The sequence below is a fragment of the Petaurus breviceps genome, unplaced genomic scaffold (assembly GCF_028583685.1).
Source record: "Petaurus breviceps papuanus isolate PSGF00001 unplaced genomic scaffold, PetGlider_PUasm1.0 37, whole genome shotgun sequence".
NCBI classification, from domain to species: domain Eukaryota; kingdom Metazoa; phylum Chordata; class Mammalia; order Diprotodontia; family Petauridae; genus Petaurus; species Petaurus breviceps.
The window spans coordinates 8,632,000-8,654,139 of NW_027186296.1; the positions used below are offsets into that span (position 1 = coordinate 8,632,000).

Sequence of the window (22,140 nt, forward strand, 5' to 3'; positions counted from 1 at the left end):
AAACGCACGCCGCGCTCCGAGCTGCATCCAATCAGAGCTGCAGCAGTGAGCGCATCATCCTGTTCATTATTGAATAAAGGTACATTTTTTTGTTCACATTTACCTGTTTATTAAAATTGCTGTCAATGTTCATTAAAATAAGCCCTCCCCTGAAAATAAGCCCTCTGGTGTTTTTCTGTCCAAAAAAATTAATAAGACAGTGTCTTATTATCGGGGAAACACGGTAGGACTAGACTGAACTAATCTTCAGCCATTGTGGTGCTTCATCTCAAAACTGTAGGGTATGAGGAATACTCAGAAGATACCCTGTATGTGGCACAAGGATCTAGATTCAGAGTCCCTGGAAGCAAAATTTCCTTCCCCCTGTAAGGGTTATGGTATTTAAAGATCTTCCATGCCCCATGGACGTGCTGACATAGCAGAGCAAGAGAAAGCGGAAAGCGAGAGAAAGTGAAAGCCGAGCTAGCGGTCCTGCGGTGGCTGGCCGTTTGGCGGCCCTTGGGACAGCGGCGGCAGCAGCAGAGGCAGCGGCAGCGCGAAGCCTTTTTTTTTTTTTTTTGAGTTGGGACTGCTAAGGATTTTCTGCTAAGGACTCCTGCTGAGCACTGCCAGGGGCCGGAGCTGCTGGGAGCGCGCTTCCCGGACGCTGGGTGGTTGCTGTGAGTGGGGAGAGGAGGACCTTTGCCTGAGGTAGCCTGTTCTGTTTTAAAGGCTTGAGAATGTGGGTGCTTTCTACTTTATCTATCTGTGCCAATATCATAACTACTCTGATGGCTTTCACTTTCTGGTTTTGGGACTCAGTCTTTTGGTATCTTATTAAATTTTCTAGTTTATTTCCCCATATGGCAAACATGATGTATTTTGTGATGGATAATTATATCAGCATATTTGTAATCTCTATAGGCATTGTGAATATGGCATTGCTGATACACCCCCTCCCCCCCACTTTCTCCCATTAGTCTTTTTGGTATGCTGAACAATGGGGATCTGCAAAGTGCCCTTGGAGTAGATGTTCTGCTTCTCTAGGCTCATAAAGGTGGAGGCCCAGGTTGGATCTGAGACTTCTACAAAGCCAGCCTCAAATTTAGAGAAGACAGCCTTGTCATGGAGTTGATGGGTTTCTAACTAGCACAATGAATAGAGTGACAGGTCTGGAGTCAGTAACACCTGAGTTCATATCCAGCTTCAGACATGAGGTGTGTGGTCCTGGGAAAGTCACTTCACCTTGTTTGCCTCCATTTCCTCATCTGTTAGAATGAGCTGGAGAATGAAGAGGCCAACCACTCCAGTATCTTTGCCAAGAAAACACCAAATGGGGTCACAAATAGACTAAACAAATGGGTTCATGGTAGAAACAGACTCTACTTTGTCTATGTTCAATCAACAGATACTTAATATGCGGGCCAAAGGGTATGATACTGGGGGATGGCACAAGAGAGTAATTAGTTCCTGCTTTTTGATCAGACATCTACATAAGAATCAATACCAGATGGTCAGTGAGAAGAATCAAGTTTTGATGTTGACTATAAGTGCTAAGGGAATTCTAGGGTGGGAGAAATAATCCTGGGTTGAGAGGAGATCAGGAACTGAAACTTAAAGGAAAAGTTAAGTTTAAACAGGCTGGGGAACAGAACAAGCCAAAGCCTAGAACTTAATGGACATAAGGCATTTGGTGGGGAAAGGTGGGTTAGCTGACATTCATGGAACTATGAGGTTTCATGTTGAGAAGTAATAGGTTTGTCTTTTATTTGGGTTCTCATTTTTTATTCAAACCAGTAATTTCATCCATTTGTTGTTGTCATTAATGTTTGGCTGTTCTTGACCTCATGGACTTGTCCGTGAAGTTTTCTTGGCAAAGATATTAGAGTGGTTTGCTATTTCCTTCTCCAGTGTGGCCTTATTTTACTGATGAGGAAGTGAAGCAAATAAGGGTTAAGTGACTTGCTTAGGGCCACATAACTAACTATTAAGTGTCTGAGGTTGGATTTGAACTCAGATTTTACAGACTCCAAGCCCAGTGCTTCATCCACGGTACCACCTAGCTTCCCCAATTTCATCCATTTAGGGAATTCCTAATGTGGAAACATCCTCCATTAACGCAGGTCCAGCTTCTAGTCTGAAAGAGTTGCCTAGAATGTTGAGATGTTAAGTGACTTGCTCCATTCACACAGTCAATATTGCTTCCAAGGCCAACCTTCTATGTACTAGTCATACTTCTTAAAATACTTGGGTCTAGGTTTTAAGGGTCTTTAATGTCAGGATAAGGAAACTGAAGTTTATCTCATGGATGAGGGGAGAACCATTGAAGGATTTTAAATAGGTGACTGACAAGATCTTAAGGAGAGGGACTAGATATGTGACTTTACTGATAAAGGAACTCCCAAGATGAAAATCTTTGCAGGTAGACCTCCTTCTGCAATTTTTATTCATAGAGAGCTGCCTAGATCAGTGGTGTCAAACTCAGACAGAAACAGGGGCCACCTAACTGTACATAAGGATCGCTGGCAGGCTGCATGTTGACTTAGAAACCACATTTTGGCATGATCTATGTTCTAGTGTATTTTTATTTATTTTGTTAAATATTTCTGATTACATTTTAATCTGGTTCATGGCTGGTATTTGATACCTCTGGCCTAGAGGACTTAGGGGGTGACTTACCCAGGGTGGCATAGCCAGTATGTGTCAAAAGTAGAACCCCCAGTCTTACTGGCCTGAATCTAAGCTCTCCATTAGCTTTGTCTCTTGTGCTTTAGGCAGATGAATCTGGTCATATGCTGGCTGAATTAAAGGGAGATGAGGTTAGTTGGATGTTGGAAGAACAGGCAGGAGACTATAGCAATAATCTAGGTACATATATATGTATATATATGCAATAATATATAGAATACATATATTTTATATATATAATCTAAGTTATAAGGTTCCACACCAGATCAGTGGCAGGAAGAATGGAAAGGAAGGGAAAAATTTTAAAGACTCTAAGAAGGGAGTCTGAACAGAATTTGATGACTAAATATATGGGGGTGAGGAGGACAGAATATATTATTTCAGTCCTTCCATTCTATGCTTCCTGAAATCCCTGCCACCTATAACATTTTTGCTCAGAAACAAGACTAGGAAGAAATCCCTGAGGAAGTCCATTGGCTCGTGTGAATTAGTCTAAGAGATGGGAATTTGCCCTAAACTCAACTCCAGTTCTGACTCAACTTCAGAAGTCAATCCAACTCTAACACCCCACCATCCCAAATCAAGATTTCCCCAAGCTCTAGAGTTCTCTTTGCTTGGCTGTACAATTTAGAAAGAAGGGAAAAGTTGTCCTAATGTAGACCTATTCTTATCTCTCCTTTCCCTAGTCTCTTGTCAGAGGGAGGGAAGGACATGTGGACAGTTCGACCAGGGTCCAGAGGGTTAGTAGCCTGGCTTGGCAGGATGAGGACAGTTTGGTTACTGTGAAGGTCAGTGGAGAGGCAGGCCAGGTCCGAAGGGACAAGGTGGGGGAAGGGTGATCCTGGGGAACAAGAAAGTGATGTGTAGCCACTCAGCCATCCCAAAGACTGAATTCTGGGGTGTTACCATATTGTTGTCATAGAAACAATGATGAGATCATAGAAAACCACCTCCTCTCCAAAGGTACCCATAGTATATACTATCTCTACAAGATACTTTTCTCCCTCCCCCAACATATTTACACCAAACAGCTAAAAGCCAGGCAAGACCAGGCACCATTTGGTCCCTCTTAGGTGGGAAATCAAAAAAAGGAAGCGGGTTGGTTAGTGTCTGATTCAAAGGGGATGAGACAGTGAAGAGAGGCTTTTAGTCTCTCCACTGCCTCTCTTTTGATCCTCATTCCATTTCCATCTCTTTCTAGGCCTCCCCCTCCCTCTTCCCTTCTCATTCTCCCTTCCCACCATTTTCCCTGTCTCTCCCCTCCCTAACCTCCAGTGGACCGATGGCATCAGAAGCAGAGAAAACCTTTCACCTTTTTGCTGCCTATGGGGATTCTTCCTCCAGTAGCAATGACCTAAACAACAAGAATTTTGCCAAGTTGTGTAAGGATTGTGGCATCATAGATGGCAAGGCAGTCACCTCCACTGATGTGGATATTGTATTCAGTAAAGTAAAGTGAGGAGGCTATTGGAATCTGAATTATTGGGGGGAAGGGAATGGTAGGAGAGGGGTGAAAGACATAGCTTTATGTAATAATAAGAGTGACAAATTTGGGGAGATGGGGTATCACTGGACGAGGAGATAAAGGAGTGGTCTTTTATTTTATTTCTGGCATGGGCTTAATATTTAAATGCTTGTTGAATGATGGAGGACGCAGTGAGGCTTTGAATTCAGATTTCCATCTTCCTTAAACATGGACTCTTAGATTATCCCCATAAAGCCTGAGCTATATATTTACTTGCAAATGTTAGGCAACTAGTCGAGGGTTCTGAGGTATTAGAGCTAGGGGAGAGGCTGTAGTTTGGGTTGCTAGATCTAAAAAAGCCAATTTGTTTCTGAGGCAGGAATAATAGAGCTTGGGGGCAGGGAGGCGGCAGGGGTTGGGGGTTGGGGTTGAGTAGCTGAAGTGCCAATGTCACAACATGACTGAGTCGAGGTGTCTATCTTTCCTACCAGGGAAAAGAATTCCCGAACCATCAACTGGAATCAGTTCCAGGTGGCAATGAAGGAACTGGGCCAAAAGAAATTCAAGGGAAAAAAAGCAGAGGAGGCATTGGAAAGCATTTTTACCCTCATGAAGGACAAGGGTCCAGTTGCTTCCGGAGTGACTGTGAGTGACCTTGATCATGACCTCAATCCCCTCAACCCTCAGCCTAGAATCACAGAAATTTAGAGTGGGAAGGGACCCCAAGAACCCATTCACAACCCACCACCTCCCCTCCCTACCCCCAGCTCTACCTGAGAAACCCATTGGAGTTCAGATAGCTCTATTCAATAAGAAGTGTCACTTGACTCAGATCTGCTTCCATGTTTGTTACTCCTACCCATAGTTCCTAATTGGGCCCTCCCACTTCTACACAATAATCCTCCTTCTCTTCTCCAGTCTAAACCTCTCCAGTTCCTTCAACCAACCCTTGCCAGTTTCTAGTCCTTTAACTTTACCTTCTGGCATCCATAATTGGATGGAATGCTCCAATTATGATCAATCCAAGGCAAAGTGCAGACAGAAGCTCTCACCTCCCTCAATCTGAACACTATTCTTCAAAATTATGTAGCCTTAGATCACACACTTCTTTTGGCTGCTTTATCACAGTGCTGTGATCCACTTGAGTTTGCAGACCACTAGCATCTCCAGCTTTTTTTTTAATTCACTTTTATTTTCAGCTCCAAATCCTCTTCTTCCCACCCTCCACTGAAAAAAACATGAAAAACAAAAAGAAAACCTATACAAACATATGTATGTAGTCTAGCAAAAAACAAATTCCCACATTGGCCATGTCATAGTATATGTATGTGTGTCTGTATGTGTATATACATATACACAGATTTATGTGTGTGTGGGTGTGTGTATTTATGTGCATACACACACATGGATCTGCACTCTGGTGACCATTACCTCCCTATCTACAGGTGAACAGCATTTTTCATTGAGTCCTCCGGAATTGTGGTTGGTCCTTATGTTGATCAGAGTTCCTAAGTCTTTTAAAGTTATTTTTCTTTATAATATCATTTTATTGTATAAATTATTCTCCTGGTTCTGTTCATTTTACTCTACATCAATTCATACAGGTCTCAGATTTTTCTAAAACCATTCCCTTTATCTCTTCTTATAGTATTCCATCACATTCATATCCCCTAACTTATTCAGCCATCCCTAGGTCTTATTCATATGAAATTCTTTCTATCCCTATGCCTGTCATTCTATATTTATTTATGCAGCTGAGTTTTTGCACCCAACTGAAGGACCTATTAGTAAGGACTTAATAGTAAGTTTTTTCCTCTTCTAACTCATCTCACTTTCCAAACCTAACCCTTCACATTATTCAGATCTCTGACCCCTAACATTTGTAAGACCTGGCCACTACTACCCAGGACTCCTGTAATAACCACTGCAAATCCTATAAGGAGAGAGTAGCTATAAAAACCCCAGGAATCAAGGAGTTAATCCAGGTATATGCCTAAATTAATGATAGACTATTAGAACTGAAAAGCCCTTAGAAATAATCAGATGAAAACCTCTCACTTAATTGATTAGGCATTGAGGTCAGTCCAATAGAATATAAACTCCTCAAGGATAGACTTTTGTTTTTGTCTTTGCAACTTTCAGTAGCTAACAATATCTCTTGAAAATTGGGATAGAAACTGGATGGACCTGTGACATCTTTGTTAGAGAGAGCTCCCAGATGAGGACATTCTCTCTTTCTTCCACCAAAAACAGTATGGCACTTTCTCTACAGCTTAAAAGGCTGCCAAGCCCACTGAGAGGTTAAGTGTATTGCCCAGTCATACAGCCAGTATGTGTCAGAGTTGGGTCTTGAACCCAAGTTTTCCCAACTCTGAGGTTCACACTCTATCCACTGTGCTTCCACTGCCTTATAGGTCTTGCAGGTGGTAGGAACTTATTGAGTGTCTGTTGAACCCAATTCAGGTGACTCATCCAAGGTCAAGTAGCTAGATGGTGCCAGAGTCTGGGATTAAATCCCTAAGTGTTTTCTCTTCACCAAGCTGTTGCTTCCCCAAAAGATCATAGGAATAGGGTTGTGGAGAGGGTGGCCACCTTCCTCTCCAGGAGATTAAGTCAACGGCAAGATGATGTTATTGATTTGATCTCAGGACAAACAAGAAATTCACTTCAGCCCTTGGCATCATATTAACTCTCTTCTCAAACAAGGGCCTTCCCCAGTGTACAGGACTCATCACTGCAATCTGAATCTGAGAGTGGGATGGACCCTCAAAGGTCAATATAGTCAAACCCAGTCCAGAACATTCCTCTACAAAAATCACCACCAGTCATTATTTACACTTCTATGTAGAGATCCCCAGTGATAGAGAACCGATTTCAGAGACCTATGCAGCTCATTTTTTTATAATGTGCGCCCAGGGAATTATGCATCTTTTTATATGATCTCATTTATTTATTTATCTCATTATATTTATCTCATTTATATGAAGGACATTGATTTAATTCATCAAGCTATAGAACTGAAACCTAATTTTTTTAAATGAATAATTAAACTTTACCTAAATACATAAGCTTTAAAAATGAGACCGAAGGGGTGGCTAGGTGGCACAGTGAATAGAGCACTGGCCCTGGAGTCAGGAGGACCTGAGTTCAAATCCGGCCTCAGACACATGTGACCTTGGGCAAGTCACTTAACCCCAATTGTCCTCCACAAAGCAAAAATTTAAAAAAATATGAGACCCAAAATGCCAGGATTTTTTCTAAGACATTAAGGTGTGCCTTGTTACACACCTGGCACATATTGTGCTCATGCCTATAACACACTTTACAGAATCAAATGAAGACAAATTCTGCCTCTCAGCAACCTTCAATGAGTCTCAACTCATTTCTTCTACAGTAATAATAATAATAATAATAATAATAATCTGCCTCAAGATCACCTCTCAACTACTTGAAGATAGCTATCCTTATTTCCCTTGTCCTGCCCCACCCCAGTCTTTTCTTCAGGCTTAACATCCCCAGTTCCTTCATCTGGTTCTTTTATAGCATTTTAGGTCACCTCCAATCCCCTCACCATCCCAGAACTACATGGTAGACTTTCACACTCTACCCTTGTAATGGGAATGCAAATTTGGAAGATCTTCCCTGCCCCTAGGCTAAAATGCACCTGAAGCCTGGGGAGGGAGGCTTGTTTTTCAGTAGATACTTCTTGATTGGCCAGTGAGTCAATAAGGTTGTTACATTCTCTGAGCCAGGAGAAGGCTATATAAGCCCTGATGTGTAGCTTTGTTTTGGGACTCACTTTGAGAAGTGTTCTGTGATTTGATCTGAATTCTGGGAAGCCGTTGTTGAGAGTCCCCCGGCTTTGAAAAACCCAGAATGTGGAAACCCAGATGTTGACTGGGTATGGATGTAATGGTTGGACAGTTTGGAAATCTGTCTACTTGATCTGTTTCTGTCTTGATAATTCTGCCTGTATGCTTTGAAGTTCGGGGTGCTGACCTTTTTCCCCTGAACAAGGTAAACGATATATGTCTGACTGATTAAAGTAAGCTTGTTAACCCATTTTGAGTTGCTTTCCTTTATCAAAGCAGATCCAAGAACCTGTGGTGGCGGCAAACCCTGAGGACGCTTGGGGTGCTTGCTGCTACAACCCTCCCTGTCTTTGTTCTTGGCTTGGCTTCCCTTTCCTCTCCTTTCTATCCTGTGTAACCTTAGCTCTTCTCACCCTCTGTTTCAGTGATCACTCCTCAGGAAAAGGACATTTCCAAGGGTAACTTAGAAAAGGGATAGGAGTGGGGGCTGACCGGAAGGGCTCCTTTGGTGGGAACTACTACAGAAGATTCTTCAGACTATAAAAGAAAGTTCTCCCAATCTCCTTCACCCAAACCCTGGGGTAGAGGTCTTCTCATCTACCCTTCTATAACTTTTGCTAAGGGACTCCATGCTAGTGGTGATCTTCTTACACAATGATACAGAAAATGGTGATGGCTTGTGGGGGGGGGGGGAGAGACAGAGAAAGAGACACAGAGACAGAGAGAGAGACAGAGAGAGAGAGAGAATGCTGATGAGTGATGGGTCTGGGACTCTAGTGTGTGCATGTGTATTTATGTATATTGGGAGGAGAAGGGTGGGGGATGGAATTGAGTAGAAACAGGTCTCCCAGTTCTAACTCTGCCCTTGGGTGGGCTTCTCTGATTTTACAGAAAGCAGTGGCAGTGGGCGGTGTGGACCGTTTGACAGACACCAGCAAGTATACAGGCTCCCACAAGGATCGTTTTGATGAAAGTGGTAAAGGGAAGGGCAAAGCAGGACGGGATGACACAAAAGAAAACTCTGGCTATGTGAGTGGTTACAAAGGTGCTGGCACCTATGATGAGAAGAAAAAATAGAGGCCTGGCTTGCCCTTTATAGGGAATGGAGAATAGGGAGAGATTGAGCCTCCCTCCTTCGTCCTCTCCATCTTCATCTTCATCTCCTTAGCTCTTACTCCATCACTGCCAGGGAGACAATAAACATCTGTGTGTGCAGCAGCCAATATGCACTGCCTTCTGCTGGCAGCGCCAGGAGGCAGGCTGCTTCATCCATATTGGGTGTTGGGGGGGGGGGGAATGGGTGGAGTGAGGGAAAGTTCTCCATAAAGATAGTCTAGACCAAGGGTGGGGAACCTGCAGCCTCAAGGCCACATATGGCCCTCTAGGTCCTCAGGTGTGGCCCTTTGACTGAATCCAAACTTTACAGAAAAAATCCCCATAATAAAAAGAATTTGTTCTGTAAAACTTGAACTCAGTCAGAAGGCCACACCTGAGGACCTAGAGGGCCACATGTGGCCTTGAGGCAACAGATTCTCCAACCTTGGTCTAGACTACCCTTCTGATTCCCCCTCACGGGTAATAAGGGAACAACTTCCATTAAATTTCTCCCCTATTCCTTCCCAACCTAACCTCTGGCCCTAAACCAGAAATCTCTCATTTACATAGTCTTTGGAACTCAGGTACAGGGGGTGTGGAAGAAAAGTGTGAATGCAATCATCTTTATGCATTTCTATCACGATACACCTATACCCTCATCCCCACCAAGGGGCTAGAAGCCTCTGACCTTCATTGCAACATGGTTTTTCCCCTTGGAAAGAATAAGGCCAGAGCTGAAAATAGTCAAATAATACCTTGCACATTCATAGATGTTTGTTAAATTGATTTGGCAGAGGGGTTGCCATCCCAAGAGCTCTAGGTTGACCTGTTAGATATTAAAGAAACCTGCTTTACCCAACTCCCTTATTTCCTTCAAAGCCACTACTATTTTCTATGCCGCTCATGCTCTAAACATATATTTGTTCTCTTTGACTCCTTCCTCTCTCCCTCACCTCTCTTTTAGTTCTGGCTCTTATATACTCTAAACTCCCACTGCCACCACCACTAGTAAGACTCTCTACCTCCCAGTTTACTATTTCAATAGTCAGTCTCCCTACTCCCAACCTTTTTAATCTGTCCTTCCCACTTAGACCTAATAAATACTTATTCATTCATTCAACATTCAAATAAATCCTGGGGAACACACTTAGAACTGGAGGCTGTAGGTTTTCTCTTTTTTTTCCCCTTACCTAGCCTTAATCACTGAATGGGTGTTGACTCAGTCAAACTGAGACCTGGGAAAGACCTTAGTTTAAAAAGGCCATGGTCTCCCACTGTATCCAGGGCCCCCTCCAGTCATCCTGATCTATATCTTGCCACTGGATCCAGGGGAGGCCTGTGACTTTGCACGGCACTCCTTCACTAAATCCAATTCATTTGCATGTTATGGCATCACCTCCCTGATGTCATGGTCCTTTTTGAGAACCAAGGACAAACAACCCACTCAGGCCAGTTTATTCTTCACTATGAATAGATTCATCACCTTACTCCTCCACTCAAAACCAACCTGGATAAAAGGAAAAGCCAGGAGTTAAGGGCATATTGAGCCTTTGGCTAAGGAAGAAACCAGGTAAAGTTAGACCTAGTCAGCCTGGTTCTGCCTTTGAGCTATTTTTAAGATTGGAGGTGTGTGGAAAAAAAAGGTGACGAGCCTGTCAAAGACCTCTTCATTCCCAGGATATGAGACTCTTCTTAGTCCACCTCAATTGAAAACATCCATTCCAGAAATGTTACCTCATTAATGAACTCTTTAGAGACTGAAACTCAGTGTTCCGCTCTGGTCACTCACTTTATACCCCACTACTTCCCCTAGATATTTTAACCTGCTTCTTTTACATTATTATTCATCCAACTTCCTATGTCCACTCTCCATTTCTTAAGTGTATTTTCCAGGATTGATTTGAATGAATGAATGAATGAATGAATAAGCATTTACTAGGTCCTTATTTGGCTGACTCTTTGCTGAGCACCGAAGATACAAGTACAAAAAATCAGGCCCTGTTCTCAAGGAGCTGATATTCTAATAAGTAAAGATAACACATATTTTGTTCTTAGAGAGTCACAAGGATGATGAGTTGATGTATGGAACAGTCAATTGGCACATCCTTTCCAGAACAAATAGCACTAGTATTTGAGCAAAAAGTAGAAATTGAAGGCAAAGAGAAGTCAAGTAGAAGGCAGAAGGCAAGATAGCCTGGACGTATGGCTTGATAGTTGGATAGATTATGAAGGTGAAGCATGGCATGCACATTCTGTAGTCTGGCACCCAGCGGTAGATAGATGGAGCAGATGATTGGTCCCTAGGGCAGCCAACCGTCAAGCTATCCATCAGGCTATCTTGCCATCTGCCTGCTATCTCACTTTTCCCCATCTCCAATTTCTACTTTTCACTCAAATTTCACTAGGTTAAAATCCTGGGAGTAGGGGGAAAGGGGAGAAATTAGATATAGAAGACAGGGATTCTGGAAGTCCAAGGTTCAGAGCTGCTGGTTCAAGTGGGGAAAAGTGGAGCAGCAGCAAGCAGATGTCAAGTTGGCTTGGGCAAACAGTTGGATGGGATGTGAAATGTTTTCTATACCTGTTTATGACTAGTTTTAAATTAGGTAGTCCTCCCTAAATTCCCATAAGTGGGTTAGGCCTGTCTCAGGCCTCATGACTGTTTGCCATGATTTAATCAGAAACCCACTTCAATTTGTGTTCTTCCTGGTCCTTCCCCAACCAAAATAGCTATTTCTGTTTCCCAGACCAAAGTACCTGTTTCCCAGCCACCCCAAACCCCAACAGGTTTTTTGAAATCCATGCTATACTTACTCCCAGCTAACCAGAAAGACTTCAATCTGTAGTGAACTTTGGGACTTCACCCACACATTCCCAATGATCATTAATTGCCTCATGGGTTCTTCACTTGTGGTGTTTAGGAGATGGAGTACCATTACCTTCAATAAGTGTGTCATACTAAGATTAAATATAAGGCAACATAGCTGGTAAGCAAAGGAACGGACCTTTGAACCTGTCCTGACACCAGTGCAAATTATTCTACACTGTTGTTCCATGCAGTAAAATATTAATGCGTCCCAACACCAATTCTTCACTCCCAAATTCACCCAGAGGCCCTAATTTTTTTTTCACAGAGGATTAAATTGTTGTGATGCCCTACCCCCAGTTAGGGAACACTGTACATTTAAGTCAGAGGATCCCACCATTGCCAAAAGATCAGTGAACTTATCTAAGACACCACAGTTTTTTCCAAGGGACTGGGGTGCTACACCTACTCCCTTTTCCCTAAGGGGCCCCTTTGGTCTAGATACATGCATATGACCTCTATACCAAGTTCAGTCCTGGGGCAACCTGACTTCTAATGAAAGGATGCTATACTCCCTTTTCTTATTCTCTTCAGCCCATTAAATACCCTAATACACAGGGGACAAATTATTTCAAGCTTAGATTTTAGCTTTTGCCTAGGGTCTTCCTAAAAGGTGGAAGCACTGTGGACAATATGCATCAGGTATGGGACAGGTACTTTCTTCACACAGAAATTTTGCTAAAAGACGCAAAAATCTCGCAGCATGCTTTCACACCACTTAAGTCACTAATACCCTGTAACTACTATTACAGTCTTTCTAGAGATTGATACTTAATTCCTATCAGAGTATAGAGTAGTTTGCAGGACTGCTGATTAGGCACTTTATGTAATTAGCTCTTTGCTGTCTCCCTCAAAGTCCATGTTTTCTGGCAAACCAGGCCAAGGACTTGGGTTATCTTCTATCTAGAAGTTTCCTTTACCCCCAGTTATCTCCATTCATTTGACCAAGGACTTCTGGACCTTTAGACCCTTTGTCATAAGGGGAGGTTAGTGAAAGGAAGTAGTATATGCCACACGAGAGAGTCAAAGCAAAGGAGTGAGCTGGCATCCTGTCATCGACTCCTCTGTCTAATCAGTCAACAAGGGAGTTGCTTTGTCATGTCAGAGTGCCTGTGTACTTCAGCTCTCAATCCCATGGTTAAGCCATCTCCAACACACCCAGGGGTTTGGTCAGTAAATGTGATCAGCAAGAATAAGAAAAAACAACTCCACGTGTTTCCATGGGATAGCCTCATTACAATTGGAGCAAGACGACTTAAGTTCTAGTCCTAGAAACAGCAGGACTTGACAATTTATTGGATGTGAAGAGGACAAAATTAAGTCTTGGAGGCTATACATGGGTGCCTTGGCCTGATGATCAGTAACCTCCCATCCCATCTAAAGCTGCCTTTCCAAACTATACCCCTGTAGTTGTGGCTTTGGACAAGTAGCAACCTTTCTGGGCCTCAATTTCCTCTCAGTAAAATGGTATTAATAATACTACAGCCATGGAGAAGTGAATAGATAGCCAGCATAGAAGGAGCCACAGAGATCTGATGTCAAGTTCTGCCTCCAACACATACTGGCTGTGACCCCACTCACAACTTCTCACCGTTCTAGACAATTCTAGGACCCTTAAGTTAGAGAATGTGATGACCAAAATTAGTAGAAGAAAATTCCTCATCTGGAGGCTCCCTATACCAATGAAATCACAGATCCAGTCCCATATACCTTGAATAATTCACAAGATTGCTATGAAAATCAAATGAAATAATGTATGTAAAGTGCTTTGTACCCATAAAGCACTATATAAATGTGACCTGTTATTGTATCAGTGTGCCTGGCAAATATTAGAACCTTAATAAATACTGGTTGATTGATTCATTCATTAGATCTCACCTGCCTCCATTGGTTGCAGTTTGGAAAGGCAGTCCTAGATGGGATGGGATGGGAAGTAATTGAATCATCATGCCAAGGCACCCATGTATATAGTATCCAAGACTTAATTTTGCCTTTCACATCCAATAAATTGTCATATCCTGCTGTTGCTACCTCCATCATATCTCTCAAACCCCCTGTTTATCATTCCCACCGTCATCATCATAGGATAAGCCCTTAATATTACCTCCCTGGACTTTATAATAGCCTCTTAATAGGTCTCACACACACACACATATATAAATATATATATCACACCCATACACATACACCCCACCCCAATGTTTCATCTCAGTATATACCCTTCATACCACTGCGAGACTAATTGTGTATTGGATACTGGAGGAATTACTGTCATTTTTCATATGAGAAAACTGAGGTTCAGAGAAATTAAACCAGTTGGCCATGATCATACCATTAACATTGCCATCCTTTCCCTTCTCTGCCCCCTGCCCCATTACCCACAGAGCCACTGGAGTCAGTGTAGGAAAGAGATTGTTTGAGGGGCCGTCTGAAAGGAAAGAAAGAATCCCAAGGTAAAGGAAAGAGGAAACAGGTTGAAGAGGAGACCTAGTTGAGAGGAAAAAGGAGAGTCTAGGGAAGGAAAAAGGCTTTTGAATTTGTTGTATTTGAAGCTCTGTCGGCTCCCAGATCTGTAGTCACCTCAATTCTCTTGTACCCTTTCTAGATTTCACAATGTAACCAGATAAAATAAATCACATGGTTCATGGTTTAAAAGACTTTATCTTACTTCATCCCACTCAACCCCACAAGTGTTATGTAGAATCTGTAGTGGGATGGAGGGAAAGGAGAGGGCAGATTATATATAAAGGGAACCCCAATGGGAAAGAAAGGGAAAGAATGGGAATTTGAGTGTATATGGTTAAGAGGTGGGGGAGATGGCATAGGAAGGGGTTCTGTGACCCCAGGATGGATGTGAGGGGGCTGAGTGCTTCAGAGACTAGATGACCAGTGTCTAGCAAACAAAGATATCCTTTGGAGGAAGCTGAGCAGAGAAAGAAGGAGTGGGGATAGAAGGTGGGGGTTGGGGAGAAGGGAGGCCAGGCCAGCTGTTGTCATGGTGCTGGCCATGGCTCTGGGCCTCTTGCCAGTTTTCAGGATCCGGCCAAGTGAACAGCCAGTCTCTGCCAAATGGACAGAGTTAGCTTCTTAGGGCAATGGGGGGAGGGAGGGGAAGACTCTGAATTATACAGAGGGTGAGGGGCTATATCTCTGGGTTAGGAAATTGGCAAGGGCCACAGGGTTGGACTTCCTCAAAAAGTAATGGGGCGATTTCCTGATGATCTATAGGGCAATTTATATATTTTTCTTCATGTAGAGACAGTGGGGAGTGGTCTAGGGCTCTTGGAAACTGCCGAATGATCTGGTTTCCTAGAAACTGGCTTGGCCTGCTTTGTTGTCATAGGAGGGGTGCAGAGGGCAGGGGGAAGCCTTACATTCCCCAAGCAGGGAACAACAGCCTGACCCTTGTTTTGTCAGGGGTCAAAGCCTAGGTTTCCCCTTACACTTGGGTTCCTCCCAGTTTTACCTAGAGGAGGCCAGTGATATAAATGGGTTCACCATTGTATTTTCTGGAGCAAAGTAGGAAGACATGGTGAGTGGAAGTAGTTTCATTGTATTGACAGGTGCTGGGTGGCTCCATGGGTAGGCGTGCACAGGTGGTAACAAGAAAGCTATCTTGGCTGAGAGAGCAGTACTCATTGAAGTCTTCACAGAAGCTGTCAGCACACTTGCAGTTTCTACTAATTTTTGTCCAGGGAGCATGCAGCACATAGTGGATCCATGGGCAATGCCATTCCTTTTTCCATCCTCTAACATAGGACATCAGACCATTGCAGTATCCATGGAAGCCCTCAGCAAATGTAACCTTAGGATAGTCAACGTGCAGAGCACGGAAATTTCTGACTGCAGATGATGTGGAGAGGAAGGTCAGCGCAGGTGCCAGGAGCAGCTGTAGGACTAGAATCCTGGACAGAACCATCCTTCCTGTGAGGGAAAAGAAAGACAAAGAGGGAGCTGGAGGGAGAGGGCAGAGGATAGGTATCATTCCCTTTCCCCAAAATACCTACATCCTTATCCCCAAATCTCAGCATTCTAAGTCTTCTCTTTCCTGTCTTCCCTTCCTCATTCATGCCATTCTCCTTACCCAGATTGGCTCAGCCTAGGGTCTCTCTCCTTATCCAATTCTTATGTTGAGGCTATAGCAGAGAAACGAATCAGCTGGTCCTTAGTCTAGGAATCTCCCTTGGTCTTTTTGGCCACCTGGTCCAAATATCTGATCAATACAGGTAGAGTGTTGTGAAAAGAGAAGAGGGAAGAGCAAACAGGCCCTATCTTCCTCTAGGCTCCTTCCTTCTGGGAAAGGAAGAGCTGGCTGACGTCATCTGTAACTCAGGTCAGCTGGGAAGAGTAGGGAGGTGGGATGAAGCAATAAGAAGGCAAAGAGTCTGAAGGTGGACAATAGAATGGGAGGGTTAATAATTGGAAATCTGATTAAGGAAACTGTTCAAAGTGGTGGTAGGTTGATTGAAGGAGGTCAAATAGAGTATCCTGAACTCATCCATCTTGATAAGATGTGGGGCTGGGAGTCAGAACACATGGTGATTCAGTCTCCGTACTATCTTTCACATTTCCTCTGAGCCTCCCTATGGGCCCTCTTCCCCAAGAAAGGTGGGTAGAAAAGGACTGTTTAGTTTATGGAGAACAAAATGCTCCCTAGTAGGAACAGAGAGTGACTCAGATGCCCCTTTCTCTCCCACTCTCTGGGGCCTGCCTGGCACAGTTTATAGAGTTTCCTATTTAAGCCTTTAGGTTCAGAAACATGTCTGTAAGAACTCTCTTCCATATGCCAGCTGAGATTGTAGCACCCAATCTCTTCCCACTGGACCAGCATCATTCACCTGGATTCAGATTCTAGGTCAGAACCTCTAAGAAAAACATTAATGGGTCCCTGACCTACCTTTCCACCCTCCCTGTCTACTACCTCAAAGTGTATGTGGGTGGGAGGGGAGCCACGGGGTATAGTTTTTCTGGTCTGGATGAGTGTCACCAGTCTGCAGACTGGTTCTTCCCATCGACAGTAAGGTTTTAGCCACCAGAACTATTCTCTCCCCACCCCTACCCCCACCTCCACAACCCCCAGGAAACAATCTGGCAGTTTCACTGCCTTATCTCCAGGTCTATGCAAACACTAGATATTGCCTTGGGACTGGAACAGAGGTCACCCCCATGCTGAGGAGAGTGGCCAGCCAGGAGATAGATGAGGAGACCAACTCCTGAGGTGCTACAATTCTGATTTATCATGGGTACCCCTGGATGTTTTTTTGCCCCCTTCATACCAAGGTGCTTTGGAGAAAAGACCATGTGGAGGGCTTCCTGCTCATGTAACTCTCTGAACCTAAACCTTGCAATGGACTTCACAAGAACTGAGCTTCTGGTCACTAAGGCCCTTCTCTTATTCTAGCTTCTGCCTCCCCAGCAGTCACAGTCTGAGGGAATTCATCTCAGAGGTTCATTTACCCAGCCAAATAAAGATGAAACCCCAGAGAGTAAGCTGATGTCGGCATTGGCTTTCGGCTTGATGTGAACAACAGAGTCAAACTGAGACCTGAGAAAGACCTTAACTTGAAAAGGTCAAGGTCTCCCACTGCATCCAGGGCTATCTCCAGTTGTCCTGCTCTAGGTTTTGCCACTGAACCTGACTCCAGAGGAGAAAGTGATGGCTTTGCACAGCCTCCCTCATTTAAATCCAATTCACTTGCATGTCAGGGCATTACCTCCCTGATGTCATGGTTCTCTTCCAGAACAAAGAACAAACAACAGCCTCTGTGAGTAGTAATAGGAGCTGCCCCACTGAGGACCCAACTGGAACTGGCCAGTTGGGCAACACAGCTCCTTCTCCCCTCCTCTTCCCTCTGTCCACATAGGGTATCATACCTTTACTTGTGGACCCTCTGCCCAAAGGAATGTACATTTTGATAGCTGAAACCTTGTGAGATATCTTGGGATTTAAGGGTTAGATTTTTTCTTAAGGTCCTTGACTTAGATCACTCTGGCTCTCATTTATTGGCCAACAGTAGGTCCCAGGCCAAGCTCTGCTTGGTCATAGTTTTGGCCCCATTGACTCAGAATGAATGTAAGTAACAGTTTTTTCTGTTTTGACCAGAAACCCTGAGGGTCTTCGCCTCCCAGATTGATTTTCTTTAAAAGACTAGGTAATAGAGGCCATTCTCTGTCTTAGTCCTTACCTAACCTTAATCACTGAAGGGATGTTGCCTCAGTCAAAGTGAAACCTGAGAAAGACCTTAGCTTAAAAAGGCCGTGGTCTCCCACTACAACCAGGGCCCTCTCCAGTCATCCCGATCTATATCTTGCCTCTGGATCCAGATGACTCCAGAGGAGAAAGTGAGGCTAGTGGCCTTGCACAGTCCTCCATTACTTAAATCCAATTCAGGTGCATTGACTTCACCTTCCAGATGTCATGGTTCTCTTCCAGAATGAAGGACTAACAAGAACAGCCACAAACAACTGAGAGAAATGCAGATGGCGATAGCCTCTGGGCAGTTTGGGCCAGAGCTCACTTATTATATTCCCGGGGGGGGGGGGGGGAGGAGGTAAAGTAGCTGATAATTGGATTAAAGTTAAGCAAAGCACAAGGCTTCCACCTAACCACCTTGTCTCTTCCAGTGAAGCCTTAATTGTCAAATCCAGTGGCTTTTTCTCAGTCTTCATACTTCTAGACCTCTCTACAGCCTTGGATGCTATCAATCACCCTCTTTCTCTTTGATACTCTTTTTTTCTCTCGGGTTCTAGTCCTCTTTCTCCTGGTTCTCTTACTGCCCATCTGCTCCTTTTGGATAGTCGTTTCTGGTTCTTCATTCACTTGGACTTCTCCTATACTTTTTCATCTCATCAGCTCAGATGGATTCAATTATCTCTATGCCCATGACTCAATCTACTTTATCCAGCCTTCAGTCTCGAATCTCCAACTGCCTGTTAGACATCCTGACTGGATATCCTGTAGACATCTTAAACTCAACATGAGTTAACAAAACTGAATTCATTGTTTTGCCTACCCACCCCAAACCCTCCTCCCTTTCAAACTTGTCACTGTCAAAGGCAACATTATCCTCCCAGTCCCTTAGTTCACAATCTAGTATCATCTTTGACTGCACACCCCCAATATCCTATCTATTGCCCTGGCCTGCAGCATCTCTCAACTATTCCCCCTTCTCTGGTACAAGCCTCTCTCCTCACTCTTAGACTGTTGCAATAGCCTGCTGCTGGTCTGCCTGTCATAAGCCTTTCCCCACTCCAGTCCATCCTTTATTCAGCCACCAAAGTGATTTTCCTAACAAGCAGATCTGGCCATATTACACTCCTACTCAATAAATTCCAGTGGCTTCCCATCACCTCCAGGATCGAATACAAAGTCCTCTGTTTGGTATTCGAAGACCTTCATAATCTTGCTGTCCAATCCCTTCCTTTATAGTCTTTTTCCCCCCTCTCTCTGCCCTGTTTTATTTTCAGACCTTTTTTCTTTAATTTATTTTTAGTTTTCAATATTCACATCCACAAGATTTTGAGTTCCAAATTTTCTCCCCATCTCTCCCCTACCCCTACCCCAAAATGTGCCTTCTGATAACCTCTTTCCCCAATCTGTGCTCCCTTCTAGCACCACCCCCCTTCTCTTATCCCCTTCCCTTCTATTTTCCTGTAGGGCAAGATAGATTTCTATATGCCATTGTCTATATATTTCCCAGTTGCATGTAAAAACAATTATTAACATTTGTTTTTAAAATTGAGTTCCACATTCTCTCCTTTCCTCCTCCATCTACCTTCATTGAAAAGGCAAGCAATTCAAATTAGGCCATATATGTGCAGTCATGCAAAATATTTGCATGGTAGTCATGTTGTGAAAGGCTAACTGTATTTTCCTCCATCCCATCCTACCCCCCATTTATTCTGTTCTCTCCTTTAACCCTGTCCCTCCTAAAAAGTGTTTGCTTCCAATTATTCCCTCCCCCCATTTGCCCTCCCTTCCATCATCCCCTCTTCTCTTATCCCCTTCCCCCCTACTTTCCTGTAGGGTAAGATAGATGTCCATATCCAATTGAGTGTATATGTTATTTCCTCCTCGAGCCAAATCCAATGAGAGTAAGGTTCATTCATTCCCTCTCACCTCCCCTTTCTTCCCCTCCACTGTAAAAGTTTTTTCCCCCTCTTTTATGTGAGATAATTTACCCAATTCTACTGTTCCCTTTCTCCTTCTCCTAGTATATTCCTCTCTTACCTCTTACTTTCATTTTTTTTCTTTTCATCAAGAATGCTTGAAAGTCCTTTATTTCATTGAATTCCATTTTTCCCCCTGAAGGATTATATACTCAGTTTTTCTGGATAGGTGATTCTTGGTTTTAATCCTAGCTCTTTTGACCTTTGGAATATCATATTCCAAGCCCTCTGATCACTTAATGTTGAAGCTGCTAAATCTTGTGTTACCCTGATTGTGTTTCCACAATACTTGAATTGTTTCTTTCTGGCTGCTTGCAGTATTTTATCCTTGACCTGTGAACTCTGGAATTTGACTACAATATTCCTAGGAATTTAACTTTTGGGATCACAATTTCCTTGTAAGATGCAATTAGTAGATTCTTTCCATTTCTATTTTCCCCTCTCATTCTAGAATATCAGGACAGTTTTCCTTGATAATCTCTTGAAAGATGATGTCTAGGCTCTTTTTTTGATCATGACATTCAGGTAGTCCAACAATTTTAAAATTCTCCTGCATCTATTTTCCAGTTCAGTTTTTCCAATAAGATATTTCACATTGTCTTCTATTTTTTCATTCTTTTGCCTTTGTTTTATAATTTTTTTTAGCTTTTTTTTTTGGAGGGCAATTGGAGTTAAGTGACTTGCCCAAGGTCACATGACTAGTTTTGTGTGTGTGTGTGTGTGTGTGTGTGTGTGTGTGTGTGTGTTAAATGTCTGAGGCCGGACTTGAACCCAGGTTCTCCTGACTCCAGGGCAGGTACTCTATTCACTGGGCCACTTAGCCTCCCCTGTTTTATAATTTATTGATTTTTTTATAGAGTCATTAGCTTCTATTTGCTCCATTCTAATTTTTAAGGAATTATTTTCTTCAGTGAGCTTTTGGACCTCGTTTTCCACTTGGCCAATTCTGCTTTTTAAGGCATTCTTCTCTTCATTGAGTTTTTGAACCTCTTTTTCCATTTTGGTTAGTCTATTTTTTAAAGTGTTATTTTCTTCAGTATTTTTTGGGGTCTCCTTTAGCAAGTTGTTGACTTGTTTTTCATGATTTTCTTGCATTATTTACATTTCTCTTCCCACTTTTTCCTCTACTTCTCTCACTTGATCTTCAAAATCCTTTTTGAGCTCTTCCATGGCCTGCAACCAATTCATATTTGTCTTGGAGGCTTTGGATGTAGGGGCTTTGACTTTGTTTCTTCTTTTGGTTGTATGTTTTGATTTTCTTTAACACCAAAGTAAAATTCTATAGTCTAAGGCTTTTTTTACGCTTTTTGCTCACTTCCCCAGCCAATTACTTGACTTTTTAACTGTTTATTAAGATAGGATTCTGCTTCCATTGTGGGGGGGTCCCAAGCTTCAGGGGTTTTGTGCATCTGTTTTCAGAGCTACTTCTAGGGACCTATAAATTTTCAGTTCTTTTAAGGTGGTATGATCAAAGGAAAGGTGTTTACTCCTCTCCTGGCCTGTGCTCTGGTCTGTGAGTGACCACAAGCACTCTTTTCTGCCTTGGAACTGTGAAGAGAATTTCCACTGCCACCACAAGCTCCACCGCACCAGTGCTCCTCCTCACTCTGGGACCACCACCCAAGAATTGTAACCCAGATTGAAGTAAAGGCAAAGCAAGAGAATCCTGTCTCAGAACCAGTGAAGAGATCCATGCAATCCCCGACTCAGCCACTTGATCCTCCCACTGTCTGTGAGCCAAGAGCTCAGTAAGCAGTCACTGCAGCCTCCACCACCCCAGGGTTGGGGTCTGACCAAGCTCCTCTTTCCATCCTGGGGCAGGAGCTAGACTGCACTCTTCTCTCACCCAGGTCCCACAGTCCTTTCCTACTGACCTTTCAAAGACCTTGTCTCTTGCGTTTGTGGATTGAGAAGTCTGGAAACTGCCACAGCTACCAGTGATTCAGTCCCCTGAGGCCCGCTCCAACCCATCTGTGCCCCGTCTGTGCCAGCATAGCCCACAATGGATTGTACTCACACTGGTGCAACAGACTTCCTATCAACCTTCCAGGTTGACTTGGGCTGGAAAT

The 22,140-nt window shown here is 43.4% G+C and overlaps 2 protein-coding genes across 2 annotated transcripts in view; one reads left to right on the top strand and one right to left on the bottom strand.

Annotated features, from left to right (window-relative positions):
- Nucleotides 1–14,545, top strand: part of TPPP2 (tubulin polymerization promoting protein family member 2) — an 18,362-nt gene extending 3,817 nt beyond the window's left edge. Inside the window, exons 2-4 of the mRNA XM_069097726.1 lie at nt 3,869–4,122; nt 4,624–4,777; nt 8,836–14,545. Coding sequence (XP_068953827.1) covers nt 3,950–4,122; nt 4,624–4,777; nt 8,836–9,021 — 513 coding nt within the window. The 5' untranslated portion in view covers nt 3,869–3,949 and the 3' untranslated portion in view covers nt 9,022–14,545. The remainder of the gene's footprint in view (nt 1–3,868; nt 4,123–4,623; nt 4,778–8,835) is intronic.
- A 581-nt stretch (nt 14,546–15,126) lies between these two features.
- Nucleotides 15,127–19,361, bottom strand: RNASE13 (ribonuclease A family member 13 (inactive)). The gene has a single exon (XM_069097479.1). The coding sequence runs from the start codon at nt 15,885–15,887 to the stop codon at nt 15,369–15,371; it is 519 nt and encodes a 172-aa protein (XP_068953580.1). The 5' UTR covers nt 15,888–19,361; the 3' UTR covers nt 15,127–15,368.
- Nucleotides 19,362–22,140: the final 2,779 nt, after the last annotated feature.